Here is a 16,771-nt window from a genome sequence, read left to right as displayed (position 1 = left end):
TCAGAATCAGAAACCTGTCCCTTTCATTACAGTTGCTAAGCCTCACTTTTGGTGATCTGTTCTAACTTGTGAAAATGCAAACCTTGAATATGGGTCATGATGAAATTTGAACATGGGAAGAATGGGTTCACTTATATTCAAGCCTTTTGAACTTCAGAAACTGCAAACCCATGCAAACCAGACCAGACTGTGACCCCTACACCGCAAGCTTGGAAGGGTTTGCCACAGAGAAGCCAGGTACAGATTTTAGACCCTACCCTGTGATGCTGCTCCATAATTCCTGTTGCTTTAGAAGCCTGGAGAGCAGCCTGTTGATAGATTTTTGGGGGGCATGTTCTAGAAATAGGAAATACAGCCTATAGCCCCAATTTCTCTCTGCCTGCAGGTTTTCTAACATGTGCCTTGTGGAGATGGCAACCAAAAAGTTGGTCCAATATTTATTGCCAGCACATTTTCACTCACTTTTGCAGTGGGTTTGCTTGAAGGATGCAAAGTAATATTTCTAAATGAGCTAATTTTACAAAATTAGTTATTCTCTGATCTTTATTTTTTCACATAGACAAGATCAGCTTAGTCAATACTTTCTCCACTTACTTACAAAGTCTAAAGAATATTAATTACAACTTAGCTTTGTCTTTAACAGTGCCATTTAAAATTATACAAGAACAGATTTTTTTCTCTGAAAGTCATAAGAAGAGTTGTTAAATACTACATGTACTAGAATATTGATCTTAATACTCAACATGCACATTAGTTTCATTATCAGAAACACTTTAAATCTGTATGTTAATAACTGAAGAGAATTATTTTGCTTTAATAATGTGGTATGCATCATTCTTCATATATTCCTAAAGCAGGATGTATGCTGTACATTTATATACAACAGTTGGTTTCAGCACAGACATTGCAGTGTCATGCTTTCATTCAAAAAGATGCCATATTTTCATTACAATCGCATGGCATCTCAAATGCAATATATTGCTTTGCAAATGCAAAATAATTTCATAGACTGGCCTTCATGACTGGGGAAGGGAATAATGAAATGAGATATATTTTACACAAATGAAAAAATAAAAGATTTATCATAAATATATGGACCAGTATATGACATTGAAGAACAAGAAGCAGAAAGGAAACAAAGCTCTTGCATAAAGATCAATTCGCTTTGCTGCTGATGGAATGACAGGCTTGGAAGGAGGTGGCTTCTTGTTGTTCTTTGCTTGAGATTTCCCGAGCCCACTGTTGACTTCAATGGGCTTTCCATAACAGTCGTAGTTTGATAATTCAAAATCTCTCGGCAAGCTTCCAACGATGCTGAAATCATTGGATCTCAGATCAGATTTTGAGGTGCAAACTTTTTTGCATCTGGTCTCGCCAACCTATGAAATAAAGAGTTTGGGAAATCATGATCTACTCACAAATATTTTATTCACAATCATAATGCACCTGTGAGAGAACTCAGCAAACAAATATATATGAAATTACTTGTTGATGGGGATTCACAACATTAGCTTAATTTGCAGGAATGGTTGTAATATAGAGTACTTAAGGATGATCAGTCTATCATATAAACTAATCTAAACATTCATAATTATATAATTTTGCATATACAAGGTGCCTCATGCTGTGGAACTAACTACGCTATATTGCTAGATTATATTTTAAGGCTACAGAGAGAGAGAATATTTTTTCTAAGTGGATTCAGAGCACAAGAAAGTTGTTAGATTGATATTATTTAATACCTATGTTACACTGGGGCTCAGAAGCTGCAATTAGGATTGGAAACTGGAAATTGCAGTACTTTATCCACCAAACTTGAACACAGAAAGGTTCCCCATACCAGATAGCTAATATGCCTAAACCCAGTCAGAGAGGGACCTCCTCTAAAGGAGAGAAAGCACCCTCCTTGTATCAATAGTCCTTGTCCCTCTATAATGACCTCAACAAAGGTAATCCCAGAGCCACACATTGGCATGCTAGAGGATCTCATTACTGGAAAACTCCGCTGAGAGACTGAAGGGCAACCTTTCTCCCAGCTGTCTGTCCCCCCAACACTCCTGGGGCAAAGAAGAACAGATCATAGGGAAGGGAATTTAAACTCAGCTGAGTCTGTCTCTATCCCAGACTTGCCCTCTCTGCTGATACATAGAAAGGCAATTTTAAAAATAAATTGATATTTGATTTAATTCAAGGACTAAGGTTTTGAAAAACAGTTACCAGGGCCCCGATACCTGATCTGCAGAGAGTTTATATTTCAGCTGTTACAAACACCAGAAAAAGATTAAACCACCACACAATCCAGTCAGCCTGAAGAGATTTGGAGACCACTGCTAGGCAGGTGGATATCTAACTGTCTTCTATGCGTTTGAAAACCTCTCCCAGAGACTCCTTTCATTTTAGAATATTCAGAAAAGCAGTCAAAAAATAAAAATGTAAGTATACTCGTTTAACAGGTAATTTCAGGAGTGGACAGCACATCAGGGCTTTTGGATCGACTGAAAAAATATTTTGGAGTTTATATTTTACCCCTCTTTGAAAACTGCCAAGGTATACTGCATAAAAATAAATCGTAGCATCAAGAGAGGTACATCATACTATCACTGCTCATTTATTTATTTTTCTCATGCTGATCACAATGGTTTTGGGGGAGGTAATCAGCAAGTGTTCCATTTTGGCTATGGGGTTCATCATATGGTGCCACATTTGCAAACTCAATTTTGTAGATAAAAACAGAGAATTTGCAAACAGAATGCACTAACATTGCTGTGCTAGTTACCCAACAAAAATCTTTTTTTTTTTTTAAATGATACATTTTACTTCAGAGATAAGGAGGAAAAAAAAGTTTGGATGCTGCAACTGCATCTGCCTGAGCAGCAAGAAAGGAGAACTTGAAGGATTGGGGCCCAAGTCAGTTTTTAATTTAAATGTTTTAGATAAAGATTCATGGACTTCTTTTTCTTCACCAGTTATTAATCTGTATGTATTTTAGGGTAGCTGACTCATTTTGTCATGATTAAAACCAATCAGGTTTGATGAATGGATATACCATAGACTCATAAGAACATAAGAATGGCCATATTGGGTCAGACCAAAGGTCCATACAGCCCAGTATCTTGTCTGCCAACAGTGGCCAATGCCTGGTGCCCCAGAGGGAGTGAACCTAAGAGGTAATGATCAAGTGATCTCTCTCCTGCCACCCATCTCCACTCTCTGACAAACAGAGGCTAGGGACACCATTCCTTACCCATCCTGGCTAATAGCCATTAATGGACTTAACCTCCATGAATTTATCTAGTTCTCTTTTAAACCCTCTTATAGTCCTAGCCTTCACAACCTCCTCAGGCAAGGAATTCCACAGGTTGACTGTGCGCTGTGTGAAGAAGAACTTCCTTTTATTTGTTTTAAACCTGCTGCCCATTAATTTCATTTGGTGGCCCCTAGTTCTTATATTATGGGAACAAGTAAATAACTTTTCCTTATTCACTTTCTCCACATCACTCATGATTTTATATACCTCTATCATATCCCCCCTTAGTCTCCTCTTTTCCAAGCTGAAAAGTCCTAGCCTCTTTAATCTCTCCTCATATGGGAGCCGTTCCAAACCCCTAATCATTTTAGATGCTCTTCTCTGAAACTTTTCTAATGCCAGTACATCTTTTTTGAGCTGAGGAGACATCTGTACACAGTATTCAAGATGTGGGCGTACCATGGATTTATATAAGGGCAATAACATATTCTCTGTCTTATTCTCTATCCCCTTTTTAACGATTCCTGACATCCTGTTTACTTTTTTGATTGCCGCTGCACACTGCATGGATGTCTTCAGAGAACTATCCACGATGACTCCAAGATCTTTTTCCTGATTAGTTGTAGCTAAATTAGCCCCCATCATATTATATGTATAGTTGGGGTTATTTTTCCCAATGTGCATTACTTTCCATTTATCCACATTAAATTTCATTTGCCATTTTGTTGCCCAATCACTTAGTTTTGTGAGATCTTTTTGAAGTTCTTCACAGTCTGCTTTGGTCTTAACTATCTTGAGCAGTTTAGTATCATCTGCAAACTTTGCCACCTCACTGTTTACTCCTTTCTCCAGATCATTTATGAATAAGTTGAATAGGATTGGTCCTAGGACTGACCCTTGGGGAACAACCCTCTCCAGTCTGAACATTTGCCATTTATTCCTACCCTTTGTTCCCTGTCTTTTAACCAGTTCTCAATCCATGAAAGGATCTTCCCTCTTATCCCATGACAACTGAATTTACGTAAGAGCCTTTGGTGAGGGGCCTTGTCAAAGGCTTTCTGGAAACTAGCATGCAGATTGGTTTTTGGACAGTTACACTGAAGGCTCGTAAAGAAATTAAAATGTTTTAAAAGACTCTCCACTTTCCATTCCATGTGCGCACTGTCTTTTCATAACCAGGCAAAACAATGTAACTCGACGGTGGAAACAATTTTATAATAGCTATTTTATAATTTGCTCTATCCTAGGTCTGGAGTAGCAATAGCTTGAAACATTACACATAGGACCTACATTTGCATGATAATATGGAAGTTTTTTAGATGCTAAGGCCAAAAGGGACCATTTTAACCATCTAGTCTGACCTCCTGCACAACACAGACCATAAGAGACTTCCTTGAATTAATCCCAGCTCCAAGTCCAATAGCAGTGGTTGAACTAGCACATCTTTTAGAAAAAAACAATCTTGAATTAAAAATCTCCAGTGGTGGAGAATCCACAACCACCCTCAGTAAATTGTTTCAATGATTAATTAACCTTGCTGCTACAAATATTGCCTTATTACTAGCCAGTTGATCTTGCCTTCTAGATCTTTTGTCTTCTACATTGAAGAGCCCTCTATTATCCCCATGTAAGAACTTATAGACTGTGATCAAATTCACCTCTTAACCTTTCTCTTGATAAGTTTAATAAATTCAGCTCTTTGATTCTTTCATTATAGGGAATTTTTTTCCAATCTTTCATCATTTTCATGGCTCGTTTGAACCCTCTCCAATTTTTTTACATCCTTCTTAAACTGTGGACATCATAATGCGACACAGTATTCCAGTAGCAGTCATCAGTGCTGAATACAGAGTTAGTATAACCCTCCTAATTGATATTCCCCCATTGATACATCCAGGGATTGCTTTAGCTCTTTTAGCTCACATTTTCACACTGGGGACACATGTTTGGCTGATTATCCACCATGATCCCCAAGTCTTTTTCAGAGTCACTACTTCCCTTCAATCTGTGCGTCATCTTCACACTTTATCAGTAATGATTTTATATTTTTTTCCAGGTCATAGATAAAAATATTAAATAGCATAGGGCCAAAAAACATTCCCTGAAGGAGCTCACTAGAAACAGACATGCTCAATGATGATTCCCCATTTACAATTAGTTTTTGAGACCCATCAATTAACAGGTTTCTAATCAATTTAATTTGTGCCATTTTAATTCAATATATTTCTAGTTTCTTAATCAAAATGTCCTGTGGTACCAAGTCAAATGCCTTACAGAAGTCTAACTATATTAGCTCAACACTATTACCTTTATCAACCAAACTTGCAATTTCATAAAAAAAGATATCAAGTTAGTTTGACAAGATCTATTTTCCATAAACCCATACTGATTGGCATTGATATTACCCTCTTTTAATTCTTTATTAATCAAGTTCTGTATTAGCTGTTCCATTATTTTGCCTGGACTGATGTTAGGCTGACAAGCCTATAATTACTTGACTTATCTTGTGCCAGTATTTAGCCTTTTTGGAGTTTACCACCAGCTTTGGCCTGCATTCCCAAGCAACCCGACTCCAAGAAGACCCGGTCCTGGCGCGCCGGGGGCCGCTACCGGCCTCACACCGTCCACGGGCTATGCCTCGATCAGAAGACTTGAACTCTCTCTTCAAAGTTCTTTTCAACTTTCACTTATGGTACTTGTTGACTATTGGTCTCATGCCAGTATTTAGCCTTAGATGGAGTTTACCACCAGCTCCTAAGCAACCCGACTCCAAGAAGACCCCAGTCCCGGCACGCCAGGGGCTGCCACCAGCCTCACACTGTCCACGGTCTATGCCTCGATCAGAAGGCTTGAACTCTCTCTTCAAAGTTCTTTTCAACTTTCCCTTATGATTCTTGTTGACTATCAGTCTCGTGCCAGTATTTAGCCTTAGATTGACTTATCTTGTTCACCTTTTTAAATATTGGTGCAATATTAACTTTCCTCCAGTCTCCAGGAACTTCCCTAGTTTTCTAAGACATTATTAAAAACAAACAAACAAACAAACAAAAACCCATTAACAGTCCAGATAGCTCCTTAGATAGCTCTTTTAAAGCTCCTGGATATATGTGATCCTAACTCGCCGATTTAGCAGTGTCTAGTTTTAGAAGGTTCTATTTAACATCTTCCTTAGAAACTGCTAGAATAGAAAGTATTTAATCATCATCACATGATATGAATTGCTCATGTGTCTTTTCCCCAAATGCAAAACAAAAATAATTATTGAACACGTCTGTCTTTTCGTTGACAATTCTACCATAGATTCCTATGTGCTATAGTAAAATACACATTAAATAACAATAAATTTATTCTGTTTGCACATAACACATGTAATCAAGTCATGATCACTTTTACCTAAGCAACCATTAACTTTTAGTTCTGTGATGAATTCCTTTTTATTTGTCAATCTGAGGTGTGGTAACAGAATCTCCCTCATAATGGTTGCAACAATTTCTGAGTTAGTAAAATTGTCATCCATAATTTCTGGAAATTCCAGAGTTTTTTTTTCTCTACACACTATAGCTAGGTGCTTAAGGAGCCAGTCATCCTGTTCTCTAGTGTGATTTGGTGGTCAATAACAGACTAACTAGTACTCCATTTTGTGCTTTCTCTCTTAGAAAACTGATCTATTGAGTCTTGCCCTTAGCAGGCAAACCTGATGCTAATACACAATGTGATGAGTTCCTAGGATCATTATCTAGAATGTATTTTACCTATATGTTTTTAAGGCAGTTTGACTAAGTTTCTTGTGTTTTATCAATGAAGTTGGCATGATACTTAAGTACCATCTTTTCTGTAAATTCTCAACACTTGTCCCTAAACCATCTTTATGGCACAGCAATAGCATCAAAAGTAATGCTTAGCTACAAAAGACACAAACCAACAAAACCCAAGGTGCCCATGGTCTGCTTGTCTTGAAGTCAGCAACAGGTAAAAGGTATTTAATATTGCCTTCACATACATGCACAGTGGTTTAGCTGTCAAAGTCAAAACTGTGCACGTAATGAATCTGCAAAAAAAATCTCTGAGGTTAAAGCACACCGGTGAAGGAAAAAGCACTATAGTAAGATCAAAGGAATGGTCATATATGTTATAAATCAGCATAGATTAACATAATATGCATCAGATGCCAAAGCCCAGAAATATGTTAGCAATGCTCTGAGACGATTAGCAAGAAATATGCCTATTTCTCCTTAAGACTGACTGAATTGGGGGTGTTATCACCACCTTCAGGGAGCCATTCATCATCTGCCAAAGTCATTATTCTTTTAGCAAATGTTCAGTTCAGTCATCAGCACACATGTGTGGGATGGCTTCTATAAATGGGCATGATGAAAATGTGACTTTTCAAATCCAGGAGGATTTGCCAGAGTTAACAATGTAATCTCTCTCTGCAATCACACCACCAGTGGTAGCAAAGAAAAGATGACTCATCTTTCAAACAGTTCTCCTTTTCCCTGTTTTTCCTCACTATATGATGTTACTCTGCAGGGGGGAAAAAAATCAAACTCCCACAATGGTTCCCATTAAAAAGTCAGAATTTGCTTAAAAAAAAAAAAAAAGTTACCACAGCCTCAGAGATTATCAAAATTTTCTCCATGCTTAGAACCAGTGATATCTATGGAAACTGTGTGGTAAAGGTGGCTCCTGAAGTGTAGATTGATATGCATTAGAGCTTTCTGCACTAGCAAAAGCTACAACAGCAACTGAATCTTCTTTTGTTTTCTCACACACAGGTGTCCATGTGATTTTGTTAGATCTGCCAGATGCCTTTCGATAGCAGTGATCATGAGGCCCTGTTAACGTATCTGTAAACCCTAGCACTTCCCTTTATATGTTTCATATAAACTCCCTTAACTCTCACAGATTCTAGAAGGTAATTTGGGGCAATTGGTTTTCTTTACTAAGGACTCTCTCGCGTGTAATTCTGCAGGGTTCGGTCTTGTCTCCTTTCATTCAGTATGTATATGGATGATATATAGGAGATCAGACAAGATGATCTAATGGGCCCTTCTGGCCTTAAACTCTATGACAGTTAGGAGGGTTACTGAAGAGGCTGTGAGGATTGCAATAGACTGATGACACCCAGCTCTATTTCTCCTCATTCAACTCAGCCAGTACTGCTGAACACCTTATCCAGGGTTTGGGTAGAGAGGAAGTTTAGCTATCTGAAGTGTAGGTCAGGGAAGATGATGCTGATAGGAACATCTGGAAATGCGGCGATAATTCTATCTGTCCTCTCAGCCATGCGTGTGTGCCCACTTTTTGTTTCTAGAGTTTACAATCTGAGGCTGTTGTTGAAACCCCTGTTGTTCTGAGTGCAGAATTGAAGAGAAAGGCTTTTCTCCATCTTTCTCTGGCTCAGAAATTGAGACAATTTCTTGGGACCTGTCATATATGATCCCTTTGTCATACTGTCACAGCTGCACTCAACAGAAAAACTCAAGCTAGGCTCCCACTGGTTTAAAAGAGGGAGTTTCTACCAGGGAGGGGCTTTCTTGACTTTGGAATTTACTTTTATTCCCCACTCTCAGTCCTAAATAGCATCAATCGTAACCTTTAGAACATGCTGCAAAGGCCACCACTTTACACAGATTGGGAACTGGAGGAGCTAAGGGAGGCAGAGAGATATGTCGATGAGGCTTTCCGGGACACTGTAGGTTTGTTCCACCTCCGGTCAGACAGCCCCTGCACTGTTAAGGAGGATGAAAGGCTCGGGGAAGGAGAGCAGTCAACGGGAGCAGAGGGAAACCTTCCCATAGTTGGGACCCTCCTTCCAAATGATGTTAGGGTATCCTGTCACACTGAGGTTACCTCTCTGGGGGAGAGAACTCAGTCATTAGGATAAGGCAGGTATTAGTAATGGGAGATTCAATCATTGGAAATATAGATAGCTGGGTTTGTGATGACCGGGAGAACCGTATGGTGATCTGCCTGCCTGGTGCGAAGGTTGCGGATCTCTCGAGGCATCTAGATAGACTTATGTATCGTGCTGGGGTGGAGTCGGTGGTCATGGTACATGTAGGTTCCAATGACATAGGGAAGGGTAGGAGAGATGTCCTGGAGGCCAAATTTAGGCTGCTAGGAACGAGACTGAAATCCAGGACCTCTATGGTAGCATTCTCAGAAATGCTTCCAGTTCCACGCACAGGGCCACGTAGGCAGGCAGAACTTCAGAGTCTCAATGCGTGGATGAGAACTGGGGAAACTTTTGGGATAGGGGGAGCCTATACAAGAAGGATGGGCTCCACCTAAACCAAAGTGGATCCAGGCTGCTGGCACTTAACATTAAAAAGGTTGCAGAGCAGTTTTTAAACTAAGAGATGGGGGAAAGCCGATTGCTGCAGCGGAGCACGTGGATCGGACAGAGACTTCTCTTAGAGGAGAGTCTATTGATAGAGATTCTCTAGGTTCTAGTCAGGAGGAGAGGATTGAAGAGGATAAAGTATGGGCCACATCAGACGAGAAACATTTACATAAAAAAGGATCTGACACATCAGAAAAGGGAAGACAAACAAACAGTGACAAGTTTTTAAAGTGCTTGTACACAAATGCTAGAAGTCTAAATAATAAGATGGGTGAACTAGAGTGTCTTGTGATAAAGGAGGATATTGATATAATAGGCATCACAGAAACCTGGTGGAGTGGGGACAATCAATGGGACACAATCATTCCGGGGTACAAAATATATTGGAAGGACAGAACAGGTCGTGCACGCGGGGAGAAGGACAGGACGAGACGATGGGGACGGGCACTGTATGTGAAAGAAAATGTAGAATCAAATGAAGTAAAAATCTTAAAGGAATCCACATGTTCCATAGAAATGCTATGGATAGTAATTTCATGTTCTAATAAGAATATAACAGTAGGGATCTATTATCAACCACCTGACCAGGACAATGATAGTGACGATGAAATGCTAAGGGAGATTAGAGAGGCTATCAAAATAAAGAACTTGATAATAGTGGGGGATTTCAATTATCCCCATATTGCCTGGGTACATGTCACCTCAAAATGAAATGCAGAGACAAAATTTCGCGATACTTTAAATGACTGCTTCTTGGAGCAGCTGGTACAGGAACCCACAAGGGGAGAGGCAATTCTCGATTTAGTCCTGAGTGGAGCGCAGGATCTGATCCAAGAGGTAACTATAACAGGACCACTTGGAAATAGTGACCATAATATAATAACATTTAACATTCCTAATCTATTAGAGTTCTTTGAAGAGGCCAACAAACATGTGGACAAGGGGGATCCAGTGGACATAGTGTACTTAGGTTTCCAGAAAGCCTTTGACAAGGTCCCTCACTAAAGGCACTTACGTAAATTCAGTTGTCATGGGATAAGAGGGAAGATCCTTTCATGGATTGAGGACTGGTTAAAAGACAGGGAACAAAGGGTAGGAATAAATGGTAAATTTTCAGAATGGAGAGAGTAACGATTGTTGTTCCCCAAGGGTCAGTCCTAGGACCAATCCTATTCAACTTATTCATAAATGATCTGGAGAAAGGAGTAAACAGTGAGGTGGCAAAGTTTGCAGATGATACTAAACTGCTCAAGATAGTTAAGACCAAAGCAGACTGTGAAGAACTTCAAAAAGATCTCACAAAACTAAGTGATTGGGCAACAAAATGGCAAATGAAATTTAATGTGGATAAATGGAAAGTAATGCACATTGGGAAAAATAAACCCAACTATACATACAATATGATAGGGGCTTATTTAGCTACAACTAATCAGGAAAAAGATCTTGGAGTCATTGTGGACTCTAGTTCTCTGAAGACGTCCATGGAGTGTGCAGCGGCAGTCAAAAAAGCAAACAGGATGTTAGGAATCATTAAAAAATGGGATAGAGAATAAGACGGAGAATATTTCATTGCCCTTATATGAATCCATGGTACGCCCACATCTTGAATACTGCGTACAGATGTGGTCTCATCTCAAAAAAGAAATACTGGCATTAGAAGAAGTTCAGAGAAGGGCATCTAAAATGATTAGGGGTTTGGAACGGCTCCCATATGAGGAGAAATTAAAGAGACTAGGACTTTTCAGCTTGGAAAAGAGGAGACTAAAGGGGGGGGATATGATAGAGGTATATAAAATCATGAGAGGTGTGGAGAAAGTGAATAAGGAAAAGTTATTTATTTGTTCCCATAATATAAGAACTAGGGGCCACCAAATGAAATTAATGGGCAGCAGGTTTAAAACAAATAAAAGGAAGTTCTTCTTCACACAGCACACAGTCAACCTGTGGAACTCCTTGCCTGAGGAGGTTGTGAAGGCTAGGACTATAAGAGGGTTTAAAAGAGAACTAGATAAATTCATGGAGATTAAGTCCATTAATGGCTATTACCAGGATGGGTAAGGAATGGTACCCCTAGCCTCTGTTTGTTAGAGGGTGGAGATGGATGGCAGGAGAGAGAACATTTGATCATTACCTGTTAGGGTTCACTCCCTCTGGGGCACCTGGCATTGGCCACTGTCGGTAGACAGGATACTGGGCTGGATGGACCTTTGGTCTGACCCAGTATGGCCGTTCTTATGACTGAGAGGCATGATAAGGACTGGCATTTCTGGGTGAGCCTGGGTATTGTTTGCGTTTGATTTTAGTCTCTGGTTGGTTATTTTCTAGTTTTGGGAGGAGGGAAAGTTACTGTTTTTATCTGTACCTTTAATAATGTTATGGGTACCCAGAGCCCAGGATAGATTCTGTTTTATTGATTATAAATTGAATGAATAAATAAATAAGAATAACACCGGTTGCCAGACTAAGCCCCATGCAGGCGGTATATCTGCCCTACTAAGAAGAATGGTTTAGGTGCACTCTGGATGTTTACTTTTGGGTGTAATGTCAGCACATTTTTTCTACTAATGTGCTTTTTTGCATTCAAGATAATGATTGGGGCCCAAGACCTTTATTAAAGATGCTGATGACACTAATGAAGCACTAGAGGGAGTCAAAGGGTAATTTGTTGCCAGACTGATTCTAGTAATGTAGTGGTCACCAACCGGTGGATCGCGATTGACTGGTCGATCCTAGAGGATCTTCCAGTCAATCACGATCTCAGGTGGCACAGTGTGCCTGCCACTAAGACAGGCTCCCTACCCCAGCCCCATGCCACTCCCAGAAGCAGCCAGCGCAGCCCCACGGCCTCGGGGGCAGCGGTCTCCCTCTGCGTACTGCTCCTGGTTGCAAGTACCACCCCCACAGCTCCCATTGGCTGGGAGAGCTGCGGGGGTGCTGCTTGCAGAGAGGGGAAGCACACAGAGCCATGTGCCCCCCGCCCCCTCCATGGGCGCATTTGCCCCTTCCGGGAGCAGTATGGGGCCGGAGTAGTCAGGGAACCTGCCTTAGCCTCACTGCGTCTGCCACTGACCGGGAGCTACCAGAGGTAAGTGCTGCCCAGTGGGAGGCCGCACACCTTCCCTCATCCCAGAGCCCCTTCCTGGAGCCAGCACCCGAAATCCCCTCCTGCACCCCAAGCCCCAGCCCTGACCCCCCTCCCAGAGCCAGCACCCTGCACCCCGTCCTTCACCCCAACCCCATGCCCCAGCCTGGTGAAAGTGAGTGAGGGTGGGGGAGAGCAAGCAACGGATGGGGGGGGGGATGGAGTGAGCGGGGCGGGACTTTGGGAAATGGGCAGAGCCTCGGGGAAAGAGCGGGGTTCACACTGACAGCTGCCTGCACAATAGCGTGTTCACACTTGCAGTGCTATTTGGAGTGGTGCACTCTGGGCAGCTATCCCACAGAGCACCTCTTTCTTTTTTGCCGCTAAGACTTGTGGGAAGGCGGAAGGGGTCGCGGGGCATCCTGGGTCCTTGTCCCAATGCCCCGTGATGCGTTGCTTTGCATCCCAGCAATCCCTGTGCTTCGGTCCGCATTTGGCGCCACCTTTCAATGGTTTGTGTACTGTTCGCCCTGCCCTGCCTCTTTCAGGCTGCAGGAATGGATCCCGAGCTGTTGACCAGAATGCTGCTCGCACTGACCAACACATCACGCGTGGCAGTGGAGTTATTTCTTAAACCACAAAGGCAAGAGGAGGGCGACATTGATCTCACCACACATATTAGCTACAACACGAGAATGCTTGTGGCATTCACGGAGGTGCTGACCACAGTGGAACACCGCTTTTGGGCTCAGGAAACAAGCACTGAGTGGTGGGATCACATCGTGATGCATGTCTGGGATCACGAGCACTGGCTGCAGAACTTTCGCATGAGGAAAGCCACATTCATGAGACTCTGTGATGAGCTCGCCCTAGCCCTGCGGCGCAAGAACATGAAAATGAGAGCTGCCCTGTCACTGGAGAAGCGCGTGGCGATTGCACTGTGGAAGCTGGCTACTCCAGACTGCTACTGTCGGTCACTAACCAGGTCGGAGTGGGAAAGTCGACCGAGATCCGACTGCTGTGACTGGCTAGGCTCCTCCAGGGTAGAAAAAAGCTCCTGACTGCATACATCTCTGGCTTCCGAGTCATCCTCTGCCGCTGGTTCCCCCTCACCCTTGAGGGCGCAGCACCGGAGTGGCGGTTTGCCTCCCGTGCCTTGTGGTAGGCATTCCGCAGCTCCTTCACTTTGACCCTGCACTACAATGTGTCCCGGTCACGGCCCTTTTCTATCATGTATCTAGAAATCTGTCCATAGGTATCATAATTCCGATGGCTGGAGCGCAGCTGTGACTGCACTGCCTCCTCTCCCCAAATGCCGATGAGGTCCAGCAGCTCGGCATTGCTTCAAGCGGGGGATCGCCTGGTGCGTGGAGCAGGCATGGCCACCTGGAAAGATGCACTGAGATCACTGCACGCATCACCGAGCAAACAGGAATGGGACTTTCAAATTTGCAAAGAAATGTATGGGGTAGGGCTGACAGTTGGTCACATGAAGGCAGGGCAGTAGAGTTCAAATTGACAGCAAGAGAGGTGAGAACAGACATTATGGGATACCTCTTGGAGGCCAATTGAAGCACTGTAATCACCACAGTGTCTACACTAGCACTGCAGTGCTGTAGCCCTGGCGCAGACAGCTGTACGCCTCTCATTGGGGTGGGTTTTTTAGAGCACTGCATCTGCGCAGTTTCTGCACACTAAGTGGCTTGGCAGTGTGTACACCTCGGGAGTTACAGTGCTCGAAGCTGCTTTACTGCGCACAAACTTGCCAGTGTAGACTAATTCTTCTAATACTTAACTAGACAGTATCATTTGACACCTTTAATGATGATTCCTCTCTGCCTTTCTTGACTTGTAAATTGGTTTCAGTTTCTTTACGGAAATTGTCAAAAAATAAGAAGTTTTGTTTGGACAAGAGGTGCGTTTGCAAATGCACTTAATTCTCTCTCTCTCTCTCTCCACCACTCAGCTTCTTTTGCCTCCGTAGTCTCCAATCTTGGCACTATCTTTGAGCTCTATAGCTTTCCTCCTCCACCCACTGTCTCAACTCCACCTTTGGTGAAATCTTCAGGTATGCCTATAGTCCTTCTTGCCTTAACCATTACAAGTCTATGCTCTCCAGGATTGCAGTATGTTCAGAAATCTGCTGCCCTCTCTCTTACGAGGAAAGAAGCATCACCGTCCTCAAGCACCTCCCCTGCTCCTCTTCATTCATTGTAGGAACAAGTTTCACATAGCTTTTCTTATTCTGAAAGCTCTCTGTGGGTTTGACTCCAGCTTACCTCATCAATCCATTGTCCGCTTACCCCTCCCAACACATTTAGGGCCAATCTCCACTTTTGCCTCTCATGCAATCCTATTCCCATTGTTGGTCTCAAAGCCTCCTTTTGAAGTTCCTGCTACCCATAGGTGCCGACTCTGTGGGTGCTCCAGGGCTGCAGCACCCATGTGGAAAAATTAGTGGGTGCTCTGCACCCACTGGCAGCCAAGCTCCCCTCACCCCCCTCCCACCTCCTCCTCCCCTGAGCGCACCGCATCCCCGCTCCTCTACCTACCTCCCATGCTTCACACCCGGCTGCCACCAAACAGCTGTTTGGCAGTGTTAGCATGCTCCAGGAGGGAGGGGGAGGAGCGGGGATGTGGCACGCTCAGGGGAGCATGCGGGGAAGAGGCGGGGCTGGGGCCTGAATTTGGGGAAGGAGTTGGAATAGGGGCAGGGAGGGGGCGGAGTTGGGGCGGGGACTTTGGGGAAGGAGTTGGAATGCGGGTGGGGCGGGGCAGAGGGAGGTCGAGCACCCACAGGAAAGAGGGGAAGTCAGCGCCTATGCTGCTACCTGAAACAGCATTCCTATATTTATTTTTGGTCTCAAATTCTCCATCTCTTTTAAAACATCATTTCTCCCTTGCCTTCTGTATGCTTCTTAATGTTTTCCTCTCTTGGTCATTGGCCTTCATGCCTTATTCTGTTCACCATTAAGTATCTCCACACTATGGTTTCTGTAATCTGTACTAGAGATAGGCCCAAACTGTATAATTTGGATCTACTTTTGAGCTCCTTTTCAGCCCTTCTTAGTACGAAGAACCAGCTGTGAAATGTGGATTTAGATATCAGAGCTCTCCAAAATGTCAGGCAGTTCAGATATGGAGTTTCCAGTCAGGCATACTTTTAATTTCCAAACTTGGGTGCCAAAATTTAGGCACCTAAGCCCATAGTTGGACACCTAAATAAATAGGCTTATTGCAGAAGTGCTGAGCATGCTCAGAAAGGTGTATCAAGCTCAAAAGGAATTAAAGCTGAAATGTTGAGTATATGGAGCACTTTGGCCCTCTCCAGGAACTACCAGTCTCAGAACACCTGTTCTTAAAGGGGCTGCACCTTGGAACAGAGAATCAGCTGGACCCAAACCCCACTATCATTTAAGGAGACAACCCCATTACAGAGCCAAATTCTGTCCCACTACATAAATGCTTCCAAAATTTCTCAGAAAAAGCAGTGTTTCATTTGTACCTACATTCTGGCCAGCAGAAGCCATAAGCACAGCTCTCGCTATCCAGCAAATATTATTCCCACCAGGAGAAAAAGGTGTTCACATATAAGGGACCCTGATAGCTTGGGCAAACACACAAAACTGTGCAGACCAAACCGTCTCCATCTTGGAGTGCTCTACCCAGGCTCCTGTAATGAATGACCCACAGAGTAGGCCCCTGCAGTTTCTGGGGAGAGAAATCAGGACTTGAGTACAAGCCTTCATCCCACTTCTACCCCTCCGTTGTTTATGTGTATGTTGGAGGGAATATTCCTGTTGATTGTCTATGCACAATGCCCTACCTACATCTAGTCCTTAAAATCTATAGTGATATGCCATCTTTTAGGAAAGCTTTGCAGAACACTACTATTGTATAGCACAGATGAAAGACATGATCACAGAGAAACACCTAATGTTCTCACACAGTGTGGTTAAAGCAATTAAAAGGACCTCACACAGTGGGTAGGGGATATGCAACCAGAGGAATACATTATTTGGATAGAGGATCACATAGATCTGTTTTAGCTAGCAACACCATAGTCATTTTAAAATCTTAACCTTAATTAAGCTGC

At 42.7% G+C, this 16,771-nt stretch overlaps 1 protein-coding gene across 6 annotated transcripts in view; it reads right to left on the bottom strand.

The window, feature by feature from the left end:
• Positions 1–528: 528 nt before the first annotated feature.
• The window catches only part of GLRB (glycine receptor beta), a 112,984-nt gene continuing 96,741 nt past the window's right edge, over positions 529–16,771 (bottom strand). For all 6 annotated transcript variants that reach the window (XM_065596484.1, XM_065596483.1, XM_065596485.1 and 3 more), the window contains one exon: positions 529–1,379. In XM_065596484.1, coding sequence (XP_065452556.1) covers positions 1,083–1,379 — 297 coding nt within the window. In that variant the 3' untranslated portion in view covers positions 529–1,082. The remainder of the gene's footprint in view (positions 1,380–16,771) is intronic.

This window comes from Chrysemys picta, chromosome 5 (genome assembly GCF_011386835.1).
Source record: "Chrysemys picta bellii isolate R12L10 chromosome 5, ASM1138683v2, whole genome shotgun sequence".
Lineage (NCBI taxonomy): Eukaryota > Metazoa > Chordata > Testudines > Emydidae > Chrysemys > Chrysemys picta.
The sequence above is the reverse complement of the archived record's forward strand: the minus strand, read 5'-3'. Positions and strand labels throughout refer to the sequence as shown.